The 17,912-nt window shown below is 45.2% G+C and overlaps 1 protein-coding gene across 1 annotated transcript in view; it reads left to right on the top strand.

Annotated features, from left to right (window-relative positions):
* The first annotated feature begins 917 nt into the window (after positions 1-917).
* SPMAP2L (sperm microtubule associated protein 2 like) overlaps positions 918-17,912 on the top strand; it is a 76,706-nt gene continuing 59,711 nt past the window's right edge. The window contains exon 1 of the mRNA XM_002745809.7: positions 918-1,477. Coding sequence (XP_002745855.4) covers positions 982-1,477 — 496 coding nt within the window. The 5' untranslated portion in view covers positions 918-981. The remainder of the gene's footprint in view (positions 1,478-17,912) is intronic.

The following is a 17,912-nucleotide window of genomic DNA, read 5'->3' as shown; positions in this document are numbered from 1 at the left end:
CAAGTTGTAGATGAATATAATTTTCTTTTAATCCAGTGTTTCTTTGTGACTGTGTGTAGAACTTCATGTGGAGATAAAGTAAAACATCCAACTTTGAGACTCTTCTTGAATGTAAGCTCATGTCAAATGTCGCACTGGTGCCTCCAGCTCCCTCGCACTCCTCCGCTCCCGCCCCCCCCCCCGCCCCGCCCCGGCTCCATTCTGATTGCTGTGTATTTAACTAGAAATTGATGGAAATCAGCGGTAGAGATTGAGGGTCTTAGAATATTATCAGTCTCAGCATCCTCTCCCAGCATGATTAGGGGACAAAAGCCTGTATAGAGATTGTATCCGTGAACCTCTGGGCACAGTCTCTATATAGATTGGCTCTGGGGTCTGAGGGGCGCCCTAACTAGATTAGAACTGACATCTTCTACCCTAGGGCCTCCGCGAAAGACAGCAGACGAGAATTCTCGCCCTGGACACGGGCAACAGGGTCAGGAACTCGTCTCCTATCTCCACCGACGCGCCTCTGGTTTTTCTCCGCCCGGATGCGCCCCGAAGGTCCTGGAGAACTGTGCGCCCCCTAGGCAACCACAACGCGTAGGAAGACGGCGTGAGGTGGAGCTGGGTTCCCGCAGGGGCGGAGCTGGGTTCCCGCAGGGGCGGGGCTGTTTGGGGGGGGTTGGGATCGGGGCGGGGCTGGGGCGGGGCTGTGTGGGGCTAGGGCGGGGCTCGGGAGGGTGAGACTGGGGCGGGGCTGTTCGGAGGGTTGGAGGCGGGGATGGGGCGGGGATAGGGCTGGGCTGTGTGGGCCCAGGGCGGGGCTCGGGGGGGCGTGAGACTGGGGCGGGGCTGTGTGGGGCTCGGGGCGGGGCGGGGCTGGGCGTGGACTGGCGCAAACTGCCCCGGCATCCTGGGAGCAGCGCGTGGGAGGCAAACTGCGCCTGGGCAGCCAGCCGGGAGGGTGAGCGCCGCGTGCGACAGAAGCTTCTGGCGCGAATGGAGAACCAAGAGTTTCCAGGTTCGTCTCCGCCGTCCGAGGTGATCGATGGGCAGGACTCAACAGAAATATCCACTTGCTCCGAAGTCGTCCAGAAGCCCACTGTGCTCAGGATTCTCGACACTCACAGCGACCTTGGGGAGTACGAGGATCCCGAGGAAGTCAAGAATGCCGAGGAGCCCGAGAAGATCCGGGAGCAAGACCAGCCAGACGACTCCGAGCAATGTGATGAGCACTACAAGCCCTTTGAGCCCCACGCGCCCTATGCGCCCCACGAGCCCCGGGATTCCTATGCACCCGACGAACTCCATGAGCCCCGTGCAGCCCCCAAACTCCGCAAGGCCTGTGAGTCCCGCCAGGCCCGCCAAACCCGTGAGCCCCGCAAGCCCTGCAAGGCCAAGGAAACCGTGTTGCTTCCCAGCGCCGCAGTATTGACCTCCCCATCTCTGATCACCAGAGTCCCGCCACGGCCTCCTCAGCTGTCTTTCCTGGGCGGTAGGTGTTCCCCTTCCCACGTCTCCTCCCCTGCTCCTCCCTCCCCTCATTCCCCACGCGCTGAGCAACCACGCCCCATCTAGAACTGGGGTCCTAAGGTGGAGGTTTGCATGCAAGAGCTTGCCATATTGAAAGGAACTCATGTCATTTGCCTGTTGCTTCACAACCATCAGTCCTGGGGTTTCAAGGGACTCAGACGGGAAATTGACACGCCGATAATGAGGGAAACATACTCTCTTCCACTGCCACCTGATGAGCTATCGTCTCATCCTTTTGAAGCCTTTCTTTATTCGCCTCTACAGTTAGCCATTGCAACCCCCTGGGTCGCACTTAGAATATTACCCTTATTAGAGCACTTGAGATCTTGTATTTCACCATTCATCTTTCTCCTCAACTCAAGGGAGTGATCCTTGAAGAGAGAATATTTTCATCAGTGTTTGGCATGTGGTCGCATGTGGAAAACATTCACTGAGCAAGTATTCGAAGAGTATGCATCTACAATGTGCTCAGGATATGCTCAATCCTCACCACATTCACCAGATAACAGAGCAGATGGGACTTGGGTATAAACATCCTTGCTCTGACCCCGCCAGCTCTTTTATGACCCCTCACTAGTGACCCAACCCAAAACATTTATTTGTCCTCATTAGGCCACCAATCTTTTGGAAGACCAATTTTTATCTTATGTTCTGACTCCTTACCCAGCCTTGATTCCATGGTCTGCCATCACAATTGCTCCCTTCCGTCTTCCACCACTCCATTGGCTCTCTTGTTATCCACCATACTTCTGACAAAAACCCCAACCCTGGTTAAAGCCAGCCATCCATCTACTCTCTTCCTACACCTCAGCAGTTGACTCTTGCTGTGCAAAATGGCACAGTCATAACATCTGGTTTATTTCAGTTTCAGCTCACTTTATTCCCTTAGTAGGTTAGTTTTCCCAGTCTCTGAAGTGATGACTAACTGCCTTCTTTACTCTCCTCTAAACTTCACACCTTTGACCCCCGACTCAGTTGAAGACTTTTCCACATTCTTTATTGAAAAAATGGAAGTGATCAGTCATGAAATCCCTTATTTTCTTACAGTGGATCTATTGTTTTACCCTCATCTGTACCCAGGAATTCCGCCTTTTCTCATATTTCAGGGAAGAACCGTGCTTCTTTAAAAAAAAAAAAGCAAAATCCTTCATTTAGGGTTTAGATACCACTCTCATCTCCTGAAGAACTTTCTTCCTGCATGGAGATTTCAGATCCACTTGGATGATCGGTTTGCTTCTCGGTTCTTTGACCTCCTCACTGGGAAAGATCTTGCCCTTCACCCCATCATAGGCACCCACTATCAAAGCCATTGTTAATTGCTGTACCGTTTCCAGAATATTTCAAGCACTCTAATCTCTAACCATGTCTTAGCTTTCCAGCTCACTCCTCCATGAACCCCCATCAAATTTTCAGCTTCAAAGGGACTTCTAATCCACTGATCCTATTAACTTTTCATTATATATCACTGTCTTATGTCCTGCTGTCTCTCCTCACCTTATATTCCATGGACTAACAATGGAATCACTCCCTTGATCCTCTCTCCTTCTGTCATTCTTGCCTTGTTAAATCCAATTCTTGCCTGCACTTGGAATAACAGATAATGGCAAGAGTCAGGCAAACAACTATGCTAAGTATGCTAATTGACCTTTAAATCCATGCCCTTGAACTTCATGTGGGCTCGCAGTGCTGCTTGCCAGTCGTACTGTATTTCCCCAGTCAGTTCATTTTCCAGCTGTCCCAGAAATTATGGTGAGTGCTCTTTCCTCAAACCTTCTGCATCCTTTCCTCCTTGCTCTTAGCTGGTGATTTCATTTTTTTTCTTCACTGAGAATAGAATTCTGAAAGATCTTCGTATCTTCCCACCACGAAATCTATGAAACTGCCAGCATCTATATATATGTACTCTACTTTTTTTCCCTGTTAATAATGGATGAACTGTCCTTGCTTGTATTAAAGGCCATTCCCTCAATCTATATGTTGGATTTCAATTCTCTCTTTTTTTTTTTAAATTGTACTTTAGGTTCTGGGGTACATGTGCAGATCATGCAGGATTGTTGCATAGGTACATACATGGCAGGTGTTTTGCTGCCTCCATCCCCCCATCACCTATATATCTGGCATTTCTCCCCATGTTATCCTTCCCCACCCTCCCCACTCCCTGGTGTCCCTCCCCTAGCTCCCACAACAGACCCCAGTGTGTGATGCTCCCCTCCCTGTGTCCATGTGTTCTCATTGTTCAACACCCACCTATGAATGAGAACACGTGGTGTTTGATTTTCTGTTTTTGGTTAGTTTGCTGAGAATGATGGTTTTCAGATTCATCCATGTCGCTACAAAGGACATGAATTCATTGTTTTTTATGGCTGTGTAGTGTTCCATGGTGTATATGTGCCACATTTTCTTTGTCCAGTCTATCATTGATGGGCATTTGGGTTGGTTCCAGGTCTTTGCTATCGTAAACAGTGCTTCAGTGAACATACGTGTGCGTGTGTCTTTATAATACAATGATTTATAATCCCTTGGGTATATACCCAGTAATGAGATTGTTGGATCAAATGGAATTTTTATTTCTATATCCTTGTCAATTCTCTCTAACTTCTTTAAGCTCTTTGCTCCTAAAATTAGCCTCTCTATCCTGCATGCATTGTATTCTCCCTCTACTGGATCATTCCCACTGGCATACAAACATGTGCAATAGACTGGGTGCAGTGGGTCACACCTGTAATCCCAGCACTTTGTGAGGTCGAAGTGGAAGGATCACTTGAGGCTGGAATTCAAAACCAGCCTGAGCAACATAGTGAGACCTCGTTTCTAAAAAAAGAAAAAAAAGAGAGAAAAAACCCCACCACCGCCACAGCAACAAAATAAACCTGTAGTCCCAGCTACTGTAGACTGAGGCAGGGAGATTACTCAGGCTCAGCAGTTCGAGGCTACAGCGAGATATGATCATGCCACTGCACTCCAGCCTGGGCAACAGAACAGGACCTTGTGTCAAAAACAAAAACAAAATCCAACTAACCAAGCAACAGCAACAGCAAAATGCACAGTAACTCTTATCTTAAAAAAAAAAAAACCCAAACCTTCCCTGAACCCCATGTGCCTACCCAGGTACCATGATTTCTTTGCCCTGCTTTAGAGGAAAAATTTATCATTTGAATTGCCTGTAAGTCATTGTCTCCATATCCTCTTTTCCCCTTTCCCCCCTTCTCTTAAGAACCACTTAAATTAAGCTTTCATCCCCTCCATTTAGCTGCAGTGGCTTTTGTTGAGGTCACAATGGTCTCTGCCTTGTAAGGGTCTATGGCTAATTCTTCATTTTCGTCTTACTCATCTGACACATTCACCTTTTACTTTCTTAGAAGTCTTTCTTTACTTGACTTCTGGGATGCCTCTACCTCCGTTGTCCTACTGCACTGATTGCTCTTTAGTCAGTTTCTTTTGCTGAATTCTCCTCTTCCTAGCCTTTAGGTTGAAGTGACCAATGCCTTAGTCCTCTCTGATTCTTCTAGAACTTTCCTTATTCCCTGGGTGAGGTCATCAGTTCCATGGCCTTAACTATATCCTGGTAACTTCCCAAATTATCTCTAGCCTCAGTTTTTCCCCTAAACTCGTTTCATAACAAGTTGTTGATTTATCATCCCTGCTTGAATATCAATTTGGCCTGTAAATTGGATTACATTTGATTACCAAATCCAATGGTTTCTTCTATATCCTTAGTATTGCTAAAAAGACTCCGAGTTAATACCCATAACGTGCCCACCACTGAACTCTTACCGCAGCGGCCAATTGTGCCCTTCCCTCATTGTTTCCCATTTCCACAAATGGCACTGCCATTTATTTATCCAGGTGCCCAAAAACCTTGGCATCATTCTTGATGCCTGCTTTTCTCTTACACCCAGACTTTAAACTATTAGCAAATTGTGACTTTGATCTATGTCCTAACTATGGCCATTTCTTAACATTTAAAATGTCATCACCTTTATAAGCCAATATCATCTCTTGCCTGGTCCACTGCAGTAGCCTCCAGCTGGGTTCCTGTCTCGAACTATCCCCGGTTCATTGTGCCTACAGCAGTCACAGGAGTCCCTTAGAGCATAAATTACATGCAGTTCTCTTGCTCTCTGTGGGTAACCCCCATATAGGTACTGAGGAAGGAGACCTAAGCAGAATCCTGGCATAATTAAGGCCTGAAGAATATCTCAGTTTACAGTGTTACTACTCAGTTATTTCATTTTATATAATCCTTTATATAATCATATATTAGTTTATAGAATTAGGGCTTGGAGAATATCTCAGTTTATAGTGTTACTAGTTATTTCCTTTTATATAATCCTCTCTATATAATCATATGTTAGTTCATAGAATGAGTGCCTAAAGAATATCTTACCACTCAGTTATTTCCATATATATGTGTGTGTATATATATATATATATGTGAACTATATCTTAGTTTCTAATAGGTTGTATATATCTTAGTGGATATATATAACTATTTTAGTTCATAATCCAAGGAATGCCTAGAGTAGACACAGTACAGAGCATGAATTAAGGAATAAGCGGCTTACAGTTGGAGGAATGTCTGGAGCAGACACAGTGCAGAGCATGATTTAAAGGAAAAACAGTTATACCAGGACAAGAATCGATGGCCCAGGTGGCAGCGTTCAGTATCATAAAGATACCCGCTGTATGGCAGGCTTGGGGCAAGAGTCACTCCTCCTGATAAAGGAGTTGTAGGACCTTGCTCCAGTTCTTGTGAAAGGCTGCCCTCAGACCGGCAATCCCTCGAGCATCCAAGGGCTCAAAACCTCTCCGGATAATTGCATCTTGGTGACTGTGAACTTTATCAGCTCTTGTTACACTGCTGCTTGGAAAGCATTCCCTATAGAACTCATTGAAAGCTGCCAGCAGGTGGCGTAGACCCCCTCAGCTCTCACGGCTATGTGACTTAGAGCATACTCCTATAAATCTTCTTAGTATCTTGCCCATAGATAGAGGTAATGCACACTGCACCCTCTTCACTGTGCACAGCCCACCTCCATGCCGCAGTGACCTAATGGGGGTGGACTCCTTACTGCACACGACCCTTGCCTTGATGACGTAATGGGAATGGACCCCTTGCTGCGTACTGTCCACCTCCTAGCCTAGGCGACCTAATGGGGGTGGACCCCTTGTTTTATTGCTCAAGACCCTATTACTATCCTTAGAGATGATTTCACTCACTGCCCTGCCCCTAACCTGTACACAGTAAATACACACCCTTCTGGACATTTGGGGCATCGCCTGACTCCGCTTATAGGTGGCATGGCCCCCGGAGCCCAGCTGTGTTTTCCTTGTACTTCTGTGTCCTTTCTCTTTATTTCTCGGATCCTGTGCCTCAGCACAGCATAAAGGACACCCCACAACCCTGTGGGCCATTAGCCCTACACTCTCAGCCTTCCAGCGCGGGTTCTCACCTCAGGTTGTATGTACTCTAAGGCAGGGATCCCCAACATTTTTGGCACCAGGGACGCGTTTGTGGAAGGCAGTTTTTTCTTGGGGTTGGGGGAACTGCTCCACCTCAGATTGATCTATCAGGCATTAGTTGGATTTTCATAAGGAGCCCGCAACCTAGGTCCCTCAATGCGCATGCGCAGTTCACAGTAGAGTGTGTGTTTCCACGAGAATCTAATGCCACCACTGATCTGTCAGGAGGCGGAGTTCAGACTAATGCTTGCTCTCCTGCCACTCACCTCCTGCTGTGCAGCTGGGTTCCTAACGGGCCATGCACGGAACCAGTCCACAGCCTGGGGGTTGAGGACTCCTACTCTAAAGTCCTCAGCAGGCATGTAAGGTCCCACTTGATCTGAGCCTCTCACTAACCTCACCTTGAGTTGACCTGATTGTCCATGACATCATGTCCTACCACTCTCCTGTGGGCTTTTGCTCTGCAAGTACATGGGCATCCTTGCTCCGAGCTCAGGATCATTTCACTTGCTTTTTCCTCTGCCAGGGCACCTTCCTTCAAATACTTGTCATCTCCTTTTCATGGAGTACCAAAAAGAGCAGTATTTGGCCTGCTTATTTTCTTTGAGACACTTCTCTGACTGTATGGTACATCTATGTGTTTAATTGTTTACATTAAGCTCTTATGAAGGCAGGACCTTTGTCTTTCATCCTCAACCCCTCAAGCTTGCCTGGAACAAGTCAGGCATTATTGTTGAATGAAAGATCTCTTCATTTGACCTCTGTGTTACCAAATCCAATGGTTTCTTTTCTATCCTTAGCATTGTCAAAACGATTCAGAATTAATTCCCATAAAGCTCTTAGAACAGATGTGGTACATAGTAAGTGCTCCGTAGATGTTAGCTGGTAGTAATCTATTACTAGTAGTAATAGGGCTATAGTGTTATTATTAATATTATTTTGAGATGGAGTTGAGTCTTGCTCTGTTGCCCAGGCTGGAGTGCAGTGGCACGATCTTGGCTCACTGAAACCTGCACCTCCTGGGTTCAAGTGATTCTCCTGTCTCAGCCTCCTGAGTAGCTGGGATTATAGGCACCCACCACCATGCCTGGCTAATTTTTGTATTTTTAGTAGACGTGGGGTTTCACCATGTTGGCCAGGTTGGTCTCGATCTCCTGACCTTAGGTAATCCACCTGATCAGCCTCCCAAAGCGCTGGGATTACAGGTGTGCACCACCAGCCCGGCCAATGTGTTAGTATTATTATCTCATTAGACCTCTTGGCAGCATTTAACACAACTGACTACCCCCTTCTCATGGCCTCCACACCACAGTCTCCTGGTTTAGCATTCACCTGACTGGTTGCTCCTTCTCAGGCTTCTTTGCTGAACCCTCCCTAAATTCTTGATTTCTAACAGGCTCTATACTGATCCCTTTTAAAAACGTGTACACTTTTACCCCTAGGTGGTCATAACCACACTCATGAGTTTAGCATTTCTATGCTGCTGCCTTCTAATTTTTTTTTGTATAAACTGTAAGAAATGGCATTAATGCTTTCTACATTTTTATATTCTCTGTCTTCTCTGAGTTTGATACTTATATACTCAACTGCCTACTGGACATCTCCATTTGAATTTATTATATGCTTCTCAAATGGACTATACTTTCTTTTTCTTTTTTTTTTTTTTAGCCAAAAACTCTGGAGAATATACCAAGTAATGGACTATACTTTCGAAAAGAAATAAACAGAAATTTTGATTTCCCGTCTGGCCTTGTTCTTCCTCCAGTAGCTGGGATTCTTCCGCATCTGAGACAATATCGTGAAGTTGCTCAAGCCAAAGAAAATCGACTCTTCTTCAATTCTTCTTGCCTCACCTTCAAGTACAACGCACCAGTGAAAATTCTATCAGTTTTATCTCAAGAATACTTCCTGAATTTGGCTGGGCTTGGTGGCTTACACCGGTAATCCCAGCACTTTGGGGAGGCCAAGGCAGGTGGATCACCTGAGGTTGGGAGTCTGACTAGCCTGACCAACATGGAGAAACCCCGTTTCTACTAAAAATATATAATTAGCTGGGCGTGGTGCATTTGCCTGTAATCCCAGCTATTCGGGAGGCTGAGGCAAAAGAATCGCTTGAACCAGGGAGGCAGACGTTGTGGTTAGCCCCCAGATTGCGCCACTGCACTCCAGCTTGGGCAACAGGAGTGCAACTTCATCTCCAAAAAAAGATAAAAAAAAAAAAACTTCCTGAATTTATTGATTTCTGCCGCTAACACATTCACTCCAATTGTGGTCACTTCTCACCTGGATTTCTACATGAGTTTCCTGACAAGTCTGCCTGTTTCTATTCTCTTTCCCTGTAGCCCCATGACTATTGCAGCCAGAGTGGGTATTTTAAAAAACTAATCCAGCTGGGCACGGTGGCTCAAGCCTGTAATCCCAGCACTTTGGGAGGCTGAGGCAGGTGGATCACGAGGTCAAGATATCGAGACCATCCTGGTCAACATGGTGAAAACCCCGTCTCTACTAAAGATACAAAAAATTAGCTGGGCATGGTGGCATGTGCCTGTAATCCCAGCTACTCAGGAGGCTGAGGCAGGAGAATTGCCTGAACCCAGGAGGCGGAGGTTGCGGTGAGCCGAGATTGCGCCATTGCACTCCAGCCTGGGTAACAAGAGCGAAACTCTGTCTCAAAAAAAAAAAAATTAATCCAATCACCTCTTTCCCAGATAGTCCTTCCTGTGGCTTCCCATTGCTCTTAGAATAAATCCAAGCTTCCTGCAGGGGTGTGTAGCACTCCATGGGCTCTCTGACCTCATCCCTTACCACTCACCCTCCTGCTCACCCAGCCTCAGTCATACTGGCTTCCTTTCTGTTCCTCCAAAAGGTGAACCCCTATACTTGCCCAGCTTCAGAGTCTGCATTTGTGGTTCTCTCTACCTGGCATGCCTCTTATTTTCCCAGAATTCTCTCTTGACTATTTCCTATTACTGGGTCTCAGCCCATTTTTAAGAGATGGGAAAGCTCATCTTTTTTTTTTTTTTTTTTTTTTTTTTTTGAGACGGAGTTTCGCTCTTGTTACCCAGGCTGGAGTGCTATGGGGCGATCTCGGCTCACCGCAACCTCCGCCTCCTGGGTTCAGGCAATTCTCCTGCCTCAGCCTCCTGAGTAGCTGGGATTACAGGCACGCGCCACCATGCCCAGCTGATTTTCTGTGTTTTTAGTAGAGACGGGGTTTCACCATGTTGACCAGGATGGTCTCGATCTCTCGACCTCGTGATCCACCCGCCTCTGCCTCCCAAAGTACCAGGATTATAGGCGTGAGCCACTGCACCGGGCCCAAGGGAAAGCTTATCTTTTGTAAGGCTTTTCCTGTCCATGCTACCTATAGCAGGCTTCCTGAAATAACATGGTCATGAGATTCTCTCTAAAAAGTTTCCAGACTCTGCTTTAGAAAACACTAATTTAGGCTGGGCATGATGGGTCATGCTTGTAATCCCAGCACTTTGGGAGGCTGAGGCAGGTGGATCACTTGAGTTCAGGAGTTTGAGACCAACCTGGCCAACATGGTGAAACCCTGTCTCTACTAAAAATACAAAAATTAGCTGGGCCTGTAATCCCAGCTACTCAGAAGGCTGAGGCAGGAGAATAGCTTGAACCCAGGAGGCGGAGGTTTCAGTGAGCCAAGATTGTGCCACTGTACTCCAGCCTGGGCAACAGAGCAAGACTGTGTCTCAAAAAAAAAAAAAAGTAAGGAAAAGACTACTTTAAAGTCTTCTATCTTCTCAATTTGTCTTCTAGATTTTCCTTGTTAATTCCAATAAGTCTTTATATTAATTCCTTTGGTAAAGCTCAACAAACACTAAGTATATTTATATAATATTTACAAAAAATAGTGTAAACCTTAGGCAGTAATTAGCACATCACCGTGCCTCTACTCACTCAATATGATTTTTTTCATCTAACATTTATTGAGTGACTACTAAGTCACTCTTCTCTGTCCTGTGGGGTGCAAAGATGACTAACACATGGCATTCTGGTTGTGTGCCAAATTTTAAAAATGTGTAGAATGGGTTCTGTTATTCTATGACCTTACAATAGTATCATCACCTAATCATCATTGTCACTGCTGACCTTTATTGATCACACACTGTGTTCATGGTGTAGGTACTGAGCTGTAGATGAATAAGACATGGATTCCTTCCTTGAAGAACTGTTTACAAGGTTGGGAAGGCTGAACACATCCACAGCAATAACACATCCATAGCATACAAAGTAAAATGGACTGAGTATCCTACAGGACAAGCACTTCATTTTTCTGAGTTAAATGGTAACAATAACCTCTTATTTATTTATTTAGAGACAGAGTTTCACTCTTGTTGCCTAGGCTGGAGTGCAATGGCACAATCTCAGCTCACTGCAACCTCTACCTCCCAGGTTCAAGCAATTCTCCTGCCTCAGCCTCCTGAGGAGCTGGGATTACAGACACCTGTCACCACACCCAGCTAACTTTTTGTATTTTTTACTAGAGATGGGATTTCACCATGTTGACCAGTCTAGTCTTGAACTCCTGACCTCAGGTGATCTGCCTGCTTTGGCCTCCCAAAGAGCTGGGATTATAGACGTAAGCCACCACACCCGGCCTAATTTTTGTATTTTCAGTAGAGAAAGTTTCACCACGTTGGCCAGGCTGGTCTTGAACTCCTGACTTCAGGTGATCCACCTTATACTTGGCATCCCAAAATGCTGGGATTACAGTGTGAGCCTGTTTAAAAACAGAATAAAGGCTAAGGAAAAAAATAGACCCAAAGTACTCATTAAAGTAATTTATCTAAAATAGACTGAGATGGAGACTATTGAATCTCAGATATATGTAATCCAAAGTATTTAATGTAGATTTATAAGGATTAGGGAAATGTTTTAAAAGAAACAGGATCTCGGCCGGCCGCGGTGGCTCAAGCCTGTAATCCCAGCACTTTGGGAGGCCGAGGCGGGTGGATCACGAGGTCAAGAGATCGAGACCATCCTGGTCAACATGGTGAAACCCCGTCTCTACTGAAAATACAAAAAATTAGCTGGGCATGGTGGCGTGTGCCTATAATCCCAGCTACTCAGGAGGCTGAGGCAGGAGAATTGCCTGAACCTGGGAGGTTGCGGTGAGCCGAGATCGTGCCATTGCACTCCAGCCTGGGTAACAAGAGCGAAACTCCGTCTCAAAACAAAAAAACAAAAAAACAAGATCTCAGGCATATATGGGTGTATGGAGGGAAATCATACTGAGAATTTAAAACTTTTTTGAAATTTGTAAGACATTCAAATGGTTCAAAAACTAAAAGCAATATAAAGTCATACAAAATGTGAAAGGAAAATAAATCTTGGGACCCCAAAATCATTAAGCTAAAGGGAAAGTTGGGCCGGGCGCGGTGGCTCAAGCCTGTAATCCCAGTGCTTTGGGAGGCTGAGGCAGGCGGATCACCAGGTCAAGAGATCGAGATCATCCTAGCCAACATGGTGAAACACTGTCTCTACTAAAAATACAAAAAATTAGCTGGGTGTGGTGGCATGCGCCTGTAGTCCCAGCTACTCAGGAGACTGAGGCAGGAGAATTGCTTGAACCTGGGAGGCGGAGGTTGCAGTGAGCCAAGATTGTGCCACTGCACTCCAGCCTGGTGCTTAGCAACAGAGCAAGACTCTGTCTCAAAAAAAAAAGGGAAAGTCAAGTTGGGAACATTTTAGGACAAACTTGCCCCCATTCTATTCAAAGTGGTTCCTCTGAGACTCACCTGAGACAAATGCATATCTGATTGCTTCCTCTTCCCTATTGTTTATGTAAAAATGCAGATTCACTGAACCAGACTAAACTGTGTATTCAGTGGAAGGCTGATGAAGGACTCCAAAGAGGCCAGGCGTGGTGGGTGATGCCTGTAATCCCAGCACTTTGGGAGGTTGAGGCAGGAGGATCACCTGAGGTCACGAGTTTGAGACCAGTCTGGCCAACTTGGCAAAACCCCATCCGTACTAAAAATACAAAAAATTAGCCGAGTATGGTGGTGTGTGCCTGTAGTCCCAGCTACCTGGGAGGCTAAGGCAGGAGAATTGCTTGAACCCAGGAGGCAGAGGTTGCAGTGAGCTGAGATTGTACCACTAACTCCAGCCTGGGTGAAAGAGTAAGACTCCATCTCAAAAAAACCAAAAAATTAAAAAAAAAAAAAAGGACTCAAAAGAATGAAAGCTTTTGTCTCTTAGCTACTTTTAACATGGAAGCTCCTACTTTGGGTTCTGCCTTATGGGACCCAACCAATGTACATGTTACACATACTGGTTGATGTCTCATGTCTCCCTCCATCTATAAAAGCAAACTACCCCAACCACCTTGGGCACATGTCTCAGAACCTCCTGAGGCTGTGTCACTGGTTCATCCTAAACCTTGGCAAAATAAACTTTCAAAATTGTCTAAGACCTGTCTCAGATAGTTTGAGTTCACAAAGGAAATGTCTCATTTCCACCATGTCCCCTCCTAACCTCTCTCTCACCTTTTACAGGTAACCACTAGTTCCTTGTACCTTTATATAAGAAAATACTATACCATCGTGTGTATTTCCCCCTTTCTTACTCAAAGGGTAGCACCCTCTATAACTGTTCTTCTATTGTTTTTTCCACTGGACAATGTATCTTTCCGTATGAGCACATATAGAGTTTCCTCAAATTAAAAAAATAAAAGCAGATGCATCATGTTCCATTATTTAAACTCCAGATTGCTTCCAGGACCTTGTTATTCTATAGCCATAGACTAGTACGTATATTGTTTAGTACAGATGCAAGTATATCTGTGGGTTAGATTCTTAGGGGATTCCTGGTGGATAAATACATTGGTAATTTTGAATTAGCAAAATTTCTTTCCGTAGGCGGCGATTCATTTTCTGTCTCCATGGTCTTTCCATTGTAGTGTGTGGTTAAACTTCTGGATTTTTGAACATCTGATAAACTAGCTTGTCAATTAAGTCTTAATTTGCATTTATCTTATTATATGAATGATAGTAAGCATCTTTTTGATATATAGTTTTATATCCTTTACCTATTTTTCTTTTGGTTTGACAGGTTTTTTTCTTATTTATAGGACATAAAAGTATTCAGACTCTGCTTTAGAAAACACTACTTTAAAGCTTCCTATCTTCTCAATTTGTCTTCCAGAATTTCCTTGTTAATTCCAATAAGTCTCTTCATTAATTCCTTTAGTAAAGCTCAACAAACACTAAGTATATTTAATATACTATTTACATAAGATAGTGTAAACATTAGGCAATATTTAGTTAGCATATCATCATGCTTCTACTCAATAAAATTTTTTTCATTCAACATTTACTGAGCGACTCCTACTTAGCAGTGACCTCACTCTTCTGTGTCCTATGGGGTGTCCAGATGGCTAAGCCATGGCAGTTTGGTTGTGCAAATATCTGGGACATGTGTAACTTTCTTTTTTCAGTTTGTCGGTAATCCCTTTGTCTTTGCTTATGTTTAGTTTTTTTGTTTGTTTCACCATTTGTTTGTTTCTACATTTTAATAGTAAAATTTACCCATCATTTCTATTATGGCTTCCATATTGAATCATAATTAGAGGGCCTTTTTCTATTTCTAGGTTATGAAAGAATTGACCCATGTGTTTTTCTTTCATAGTCATTTTATTGTTGAGACAGGGTTTCTCTCTGTTGCCCAGACTGGAGTGCAGTGGCACCGTCTTGGCTCACTGCAGCCTCTACCTCTCGGCTTCAAGCAATTCTCCTGCCTCAGCTTGCTGAGTAGCTAGGACTACAGGCATGCACCAACATGCCTGGCTAAATTTTGGATTTTTAGTAGGGACAGGGTTTTACCATGTTGGCCAGGCTGGTCTCGAACTCCTGACCTCAAGTGATCCCCCTGCCTCAGCCTCCAAAAGTGCTGGGATTAAAGGTGTGAGCCATCGTGTCCAGCCTTTCATAGTCATTTTTATAAACATTTAATTCTTTGATCTGGCCAGGTGTGGTGGCTCACACCTGTCTGTAATCCCAACTCTTTGGGAGGCTGAGATGAGAGGATAGCTGAAGTCCAGGAAGAAGTTGACTGGATGTGGTGGCGTGCATATGTGGTCCCAGATACTCCGGAGGCCGAGGTGGGAGGATAACTTGAACCTGGGGGTGGGTCAAACCTGCAGTGATCTGTGATTGCACCATTGCAGCAATAGAGTGAGACTGCGGAATGGAGTGAGCCTGTCTCAAATAAATAAATTAATTAAATAACCCTTTTTACCCATTTGGAGTTTAATCCTAATGTATAGGGTGAGTTAAAATCCTAGCATTCTTAGTGGTTGCCTAGTTGCCTGTATCATCTTCACAAAAATGACATATGGTGCAAATGGACATGAAAAATAGATTTGGTATTAGAGAAAAATAGTCATAAAAATAGTGGGTGGGGGCATATGGGTGTGAAAGGAGGCACAGCTCACCCTGTCATAGCTTAGGGACATGATCTTTTTGAGCACTGATTTGAATAGAAGTCTCAGGTTTGTTGTTTGGCCAGGTGGAAGGATCCTCCTCTTTCTGCCTCTGCCGTCTCACACTCCCTGTCCTTGCTTCTCATCTCTAGCTCAAATGACCCTAAGCAAAGGCAGTGGGGAGCACAGGCTAGGGAGCTGTGTCTAGCCATGAGCCAGGAGGAATAAGTGGTAGTAACAGATCTGATAGCTTAATATGTCACATCAAAGGATGTCCCCAGGTTTATGTAGTCATACCCAGTATATGCACTGCACAGCCGTGCAGCTAAAACAAGCATAAATTTTACTTCAAAAAGCTTCAAAAAGGAATGTAGGTCTTACCGAAGTATCTCAGAGGGAATTACACCTTCCAACACAGCAAAACCTGCGAAAATGTTCTTTAGGCATTCCTTTTCCCATGTTCCTGGCATCATCATGGCCACTCCCTGCAAATATCTTTCATATTTCTCTCAGGCTCGAGTCTACCTCTCTTTTACCCTCTCCTGTCCCCACCCTACCCCAGGTCTGTTCTGTTCTGAGAGGTGCTGCTTGCCTTTTCTTTTTTCTTTTTCTTTTTTTTGAGCTGGAGTCTCACTCTGTTGCCCAGGCTGGAGTGTAGGGTACAATCTCGGCTCACTGCAGCCTCCACTTCCCAGATTCCAGCAATTCTCCTGCCTCAGCCTCCTGGGTAGCTGGGATTGCAGGCACGAGTCACCATGCCTGGTTAATTTTTTTGTTTTTAGTAGAGATAGGGTTTCACCATGTTGGGCAGGCTGGTCTTGAACTCCTGACCTCAGGTGATTTGCCCACTTTGGCCTCCCAAAGTGCTAGGATTTCAGGCGTGAGCCACCATGCCTGGCCTGCTGCTTGCTTTTTCTTTGAAGGTCAGCTGTATCCCTTTCGGTATTCAAACATAGATTCCTTAGAAGGCAGGGCAGAGAGCAAGGTGGAGTACTGTCACACTTTGATATTTTAGCCCTATCACGTTACAGAATGATGTACTCCTCTGTGCAAAGGGAGTGTATGAATGAGCCCCTCATCGCCTTCAGGGAAGAACAGCTTTTGAAACGTGCTTTCTTCCAGCAGATGGCGGCCTTCTCCACCAATGATTTGGAACACAGATGGGTCATCCCATCCCTGTGTTAGCTGCAGAAGGCAATGTGAGCCCCGGTTTGTGTGCTGCAGAACAAATACAAACATTGAAAGGGAGTAATACAACTTTCATGTTCTGATGTTGTTGATCTTGTTGCTCAAAATCTTTCAGTGGCTTCTTCCTGTTGCACTTAGAATAAAAGCAGAACTCCTGCAGGGCTCACAGGGATCGGCCTGACCACAAATCCTGCTGTGCTCGGCCCTGTTGGCTTCCCTCTGGCCACCCTGACCCGTTGTCGTGCTGTGCCTGTCTCTTGGTTCCACCGCAGGGCCTTGACGCTTGCTGTTTCCTCTGTCTGCAATGCTCTCCCTCATTTCCCCTTCTCCCCACCAGACCATCGCATATGCTGCACCTGCTTGTCTTTCCACGGCTCAAGTGTCATTTCCTCCGAAAGGCTCTTCCCTGAATTCCCTCCCTAAGGTAGGCACCTCCTCCTTCTGCCTTACCAGCCACATCACACTCATTTATTTCCTTCCCAGCACTTTCCACTATCTGAAGTTATTTACTTGCTTGTTGTCTGTCTTTCCACCCGAAATATAAGCTGCATGACTTTGGACGGGGATTTAACTTTCTTGATCCTTCTCTATTCCAAAGCTTAAAATAAATTGGTAAAGTCAGCATAAAAGTCATTCTTGAACACTTCCTAGATTCACTCAAGAGTTATTGAGCTCATATTAATAGTAGCTTATTTTCATTGAATGTTTGAAATATTTAATGTAATCTCATTTTATTGATTTATTTTGAGATGGAGTCTCGCTCTGTTGCCCAGGCTGGAATGAAATGGTGTGATCTCAGCCCACTGAACCTCCGCCTCCTGGGTTCAAGCGATTCTCCTGCCTCAGCCTCCCAAGTAGCTGAGATTACAGGTGTCTGCCAATACGCCCAGCTAAATTTTTGTATTTTTAGTAGAAATGGCCTTGGCCGGGCTGTTCTTGAACTCCTGACCTCAGGTGATCCACCCACCTCCATCTCCCAAAGTGCTGGGATTACATACCTGAGCCAACACACCCAGACATAATCTCATTTTATTCTTAAGACAAACTTTTAAAGTAAGTACTATTTGTGTCCCATTTTACAGATGAGAATTATGAGACTTGGTATGTTGTCTCCAGGCAAATGGTGAAGGACCAGCATTCAAAGCCATATCATGGGCCAGGCATAGTGGCTCACACCTGTAATTCCAGCACTTGGGAGGTTGAGGCGGGGAGATTACCTGAGGTCAGGAGTTCGAGACCAGTCTATGCAACATGCCAAAACTCCGCCTATACTAAAAATACAAAAGTTAGCCGGGCGTGG

The sequence above is a fragment of the Callithrix jacchus genome, chromosome 3, assembly GCF_049354715.1.
Source record: "Callithrix jacchus isolate 240 chromosome 3, calJac240_pri, whole genome shotgun sequence".
Taxonomy (NCBI): Eukaryota; Metazoa; Chordata; class Mammalia; order Primates; family Cebidae; genus Callithrix; species Callithrix jacchus.
The sequence above is the reverse complement of the archived record's forward strand: the minus strand, read 5'-3'. Positions and strand labels throughout refer to the sequence as shown.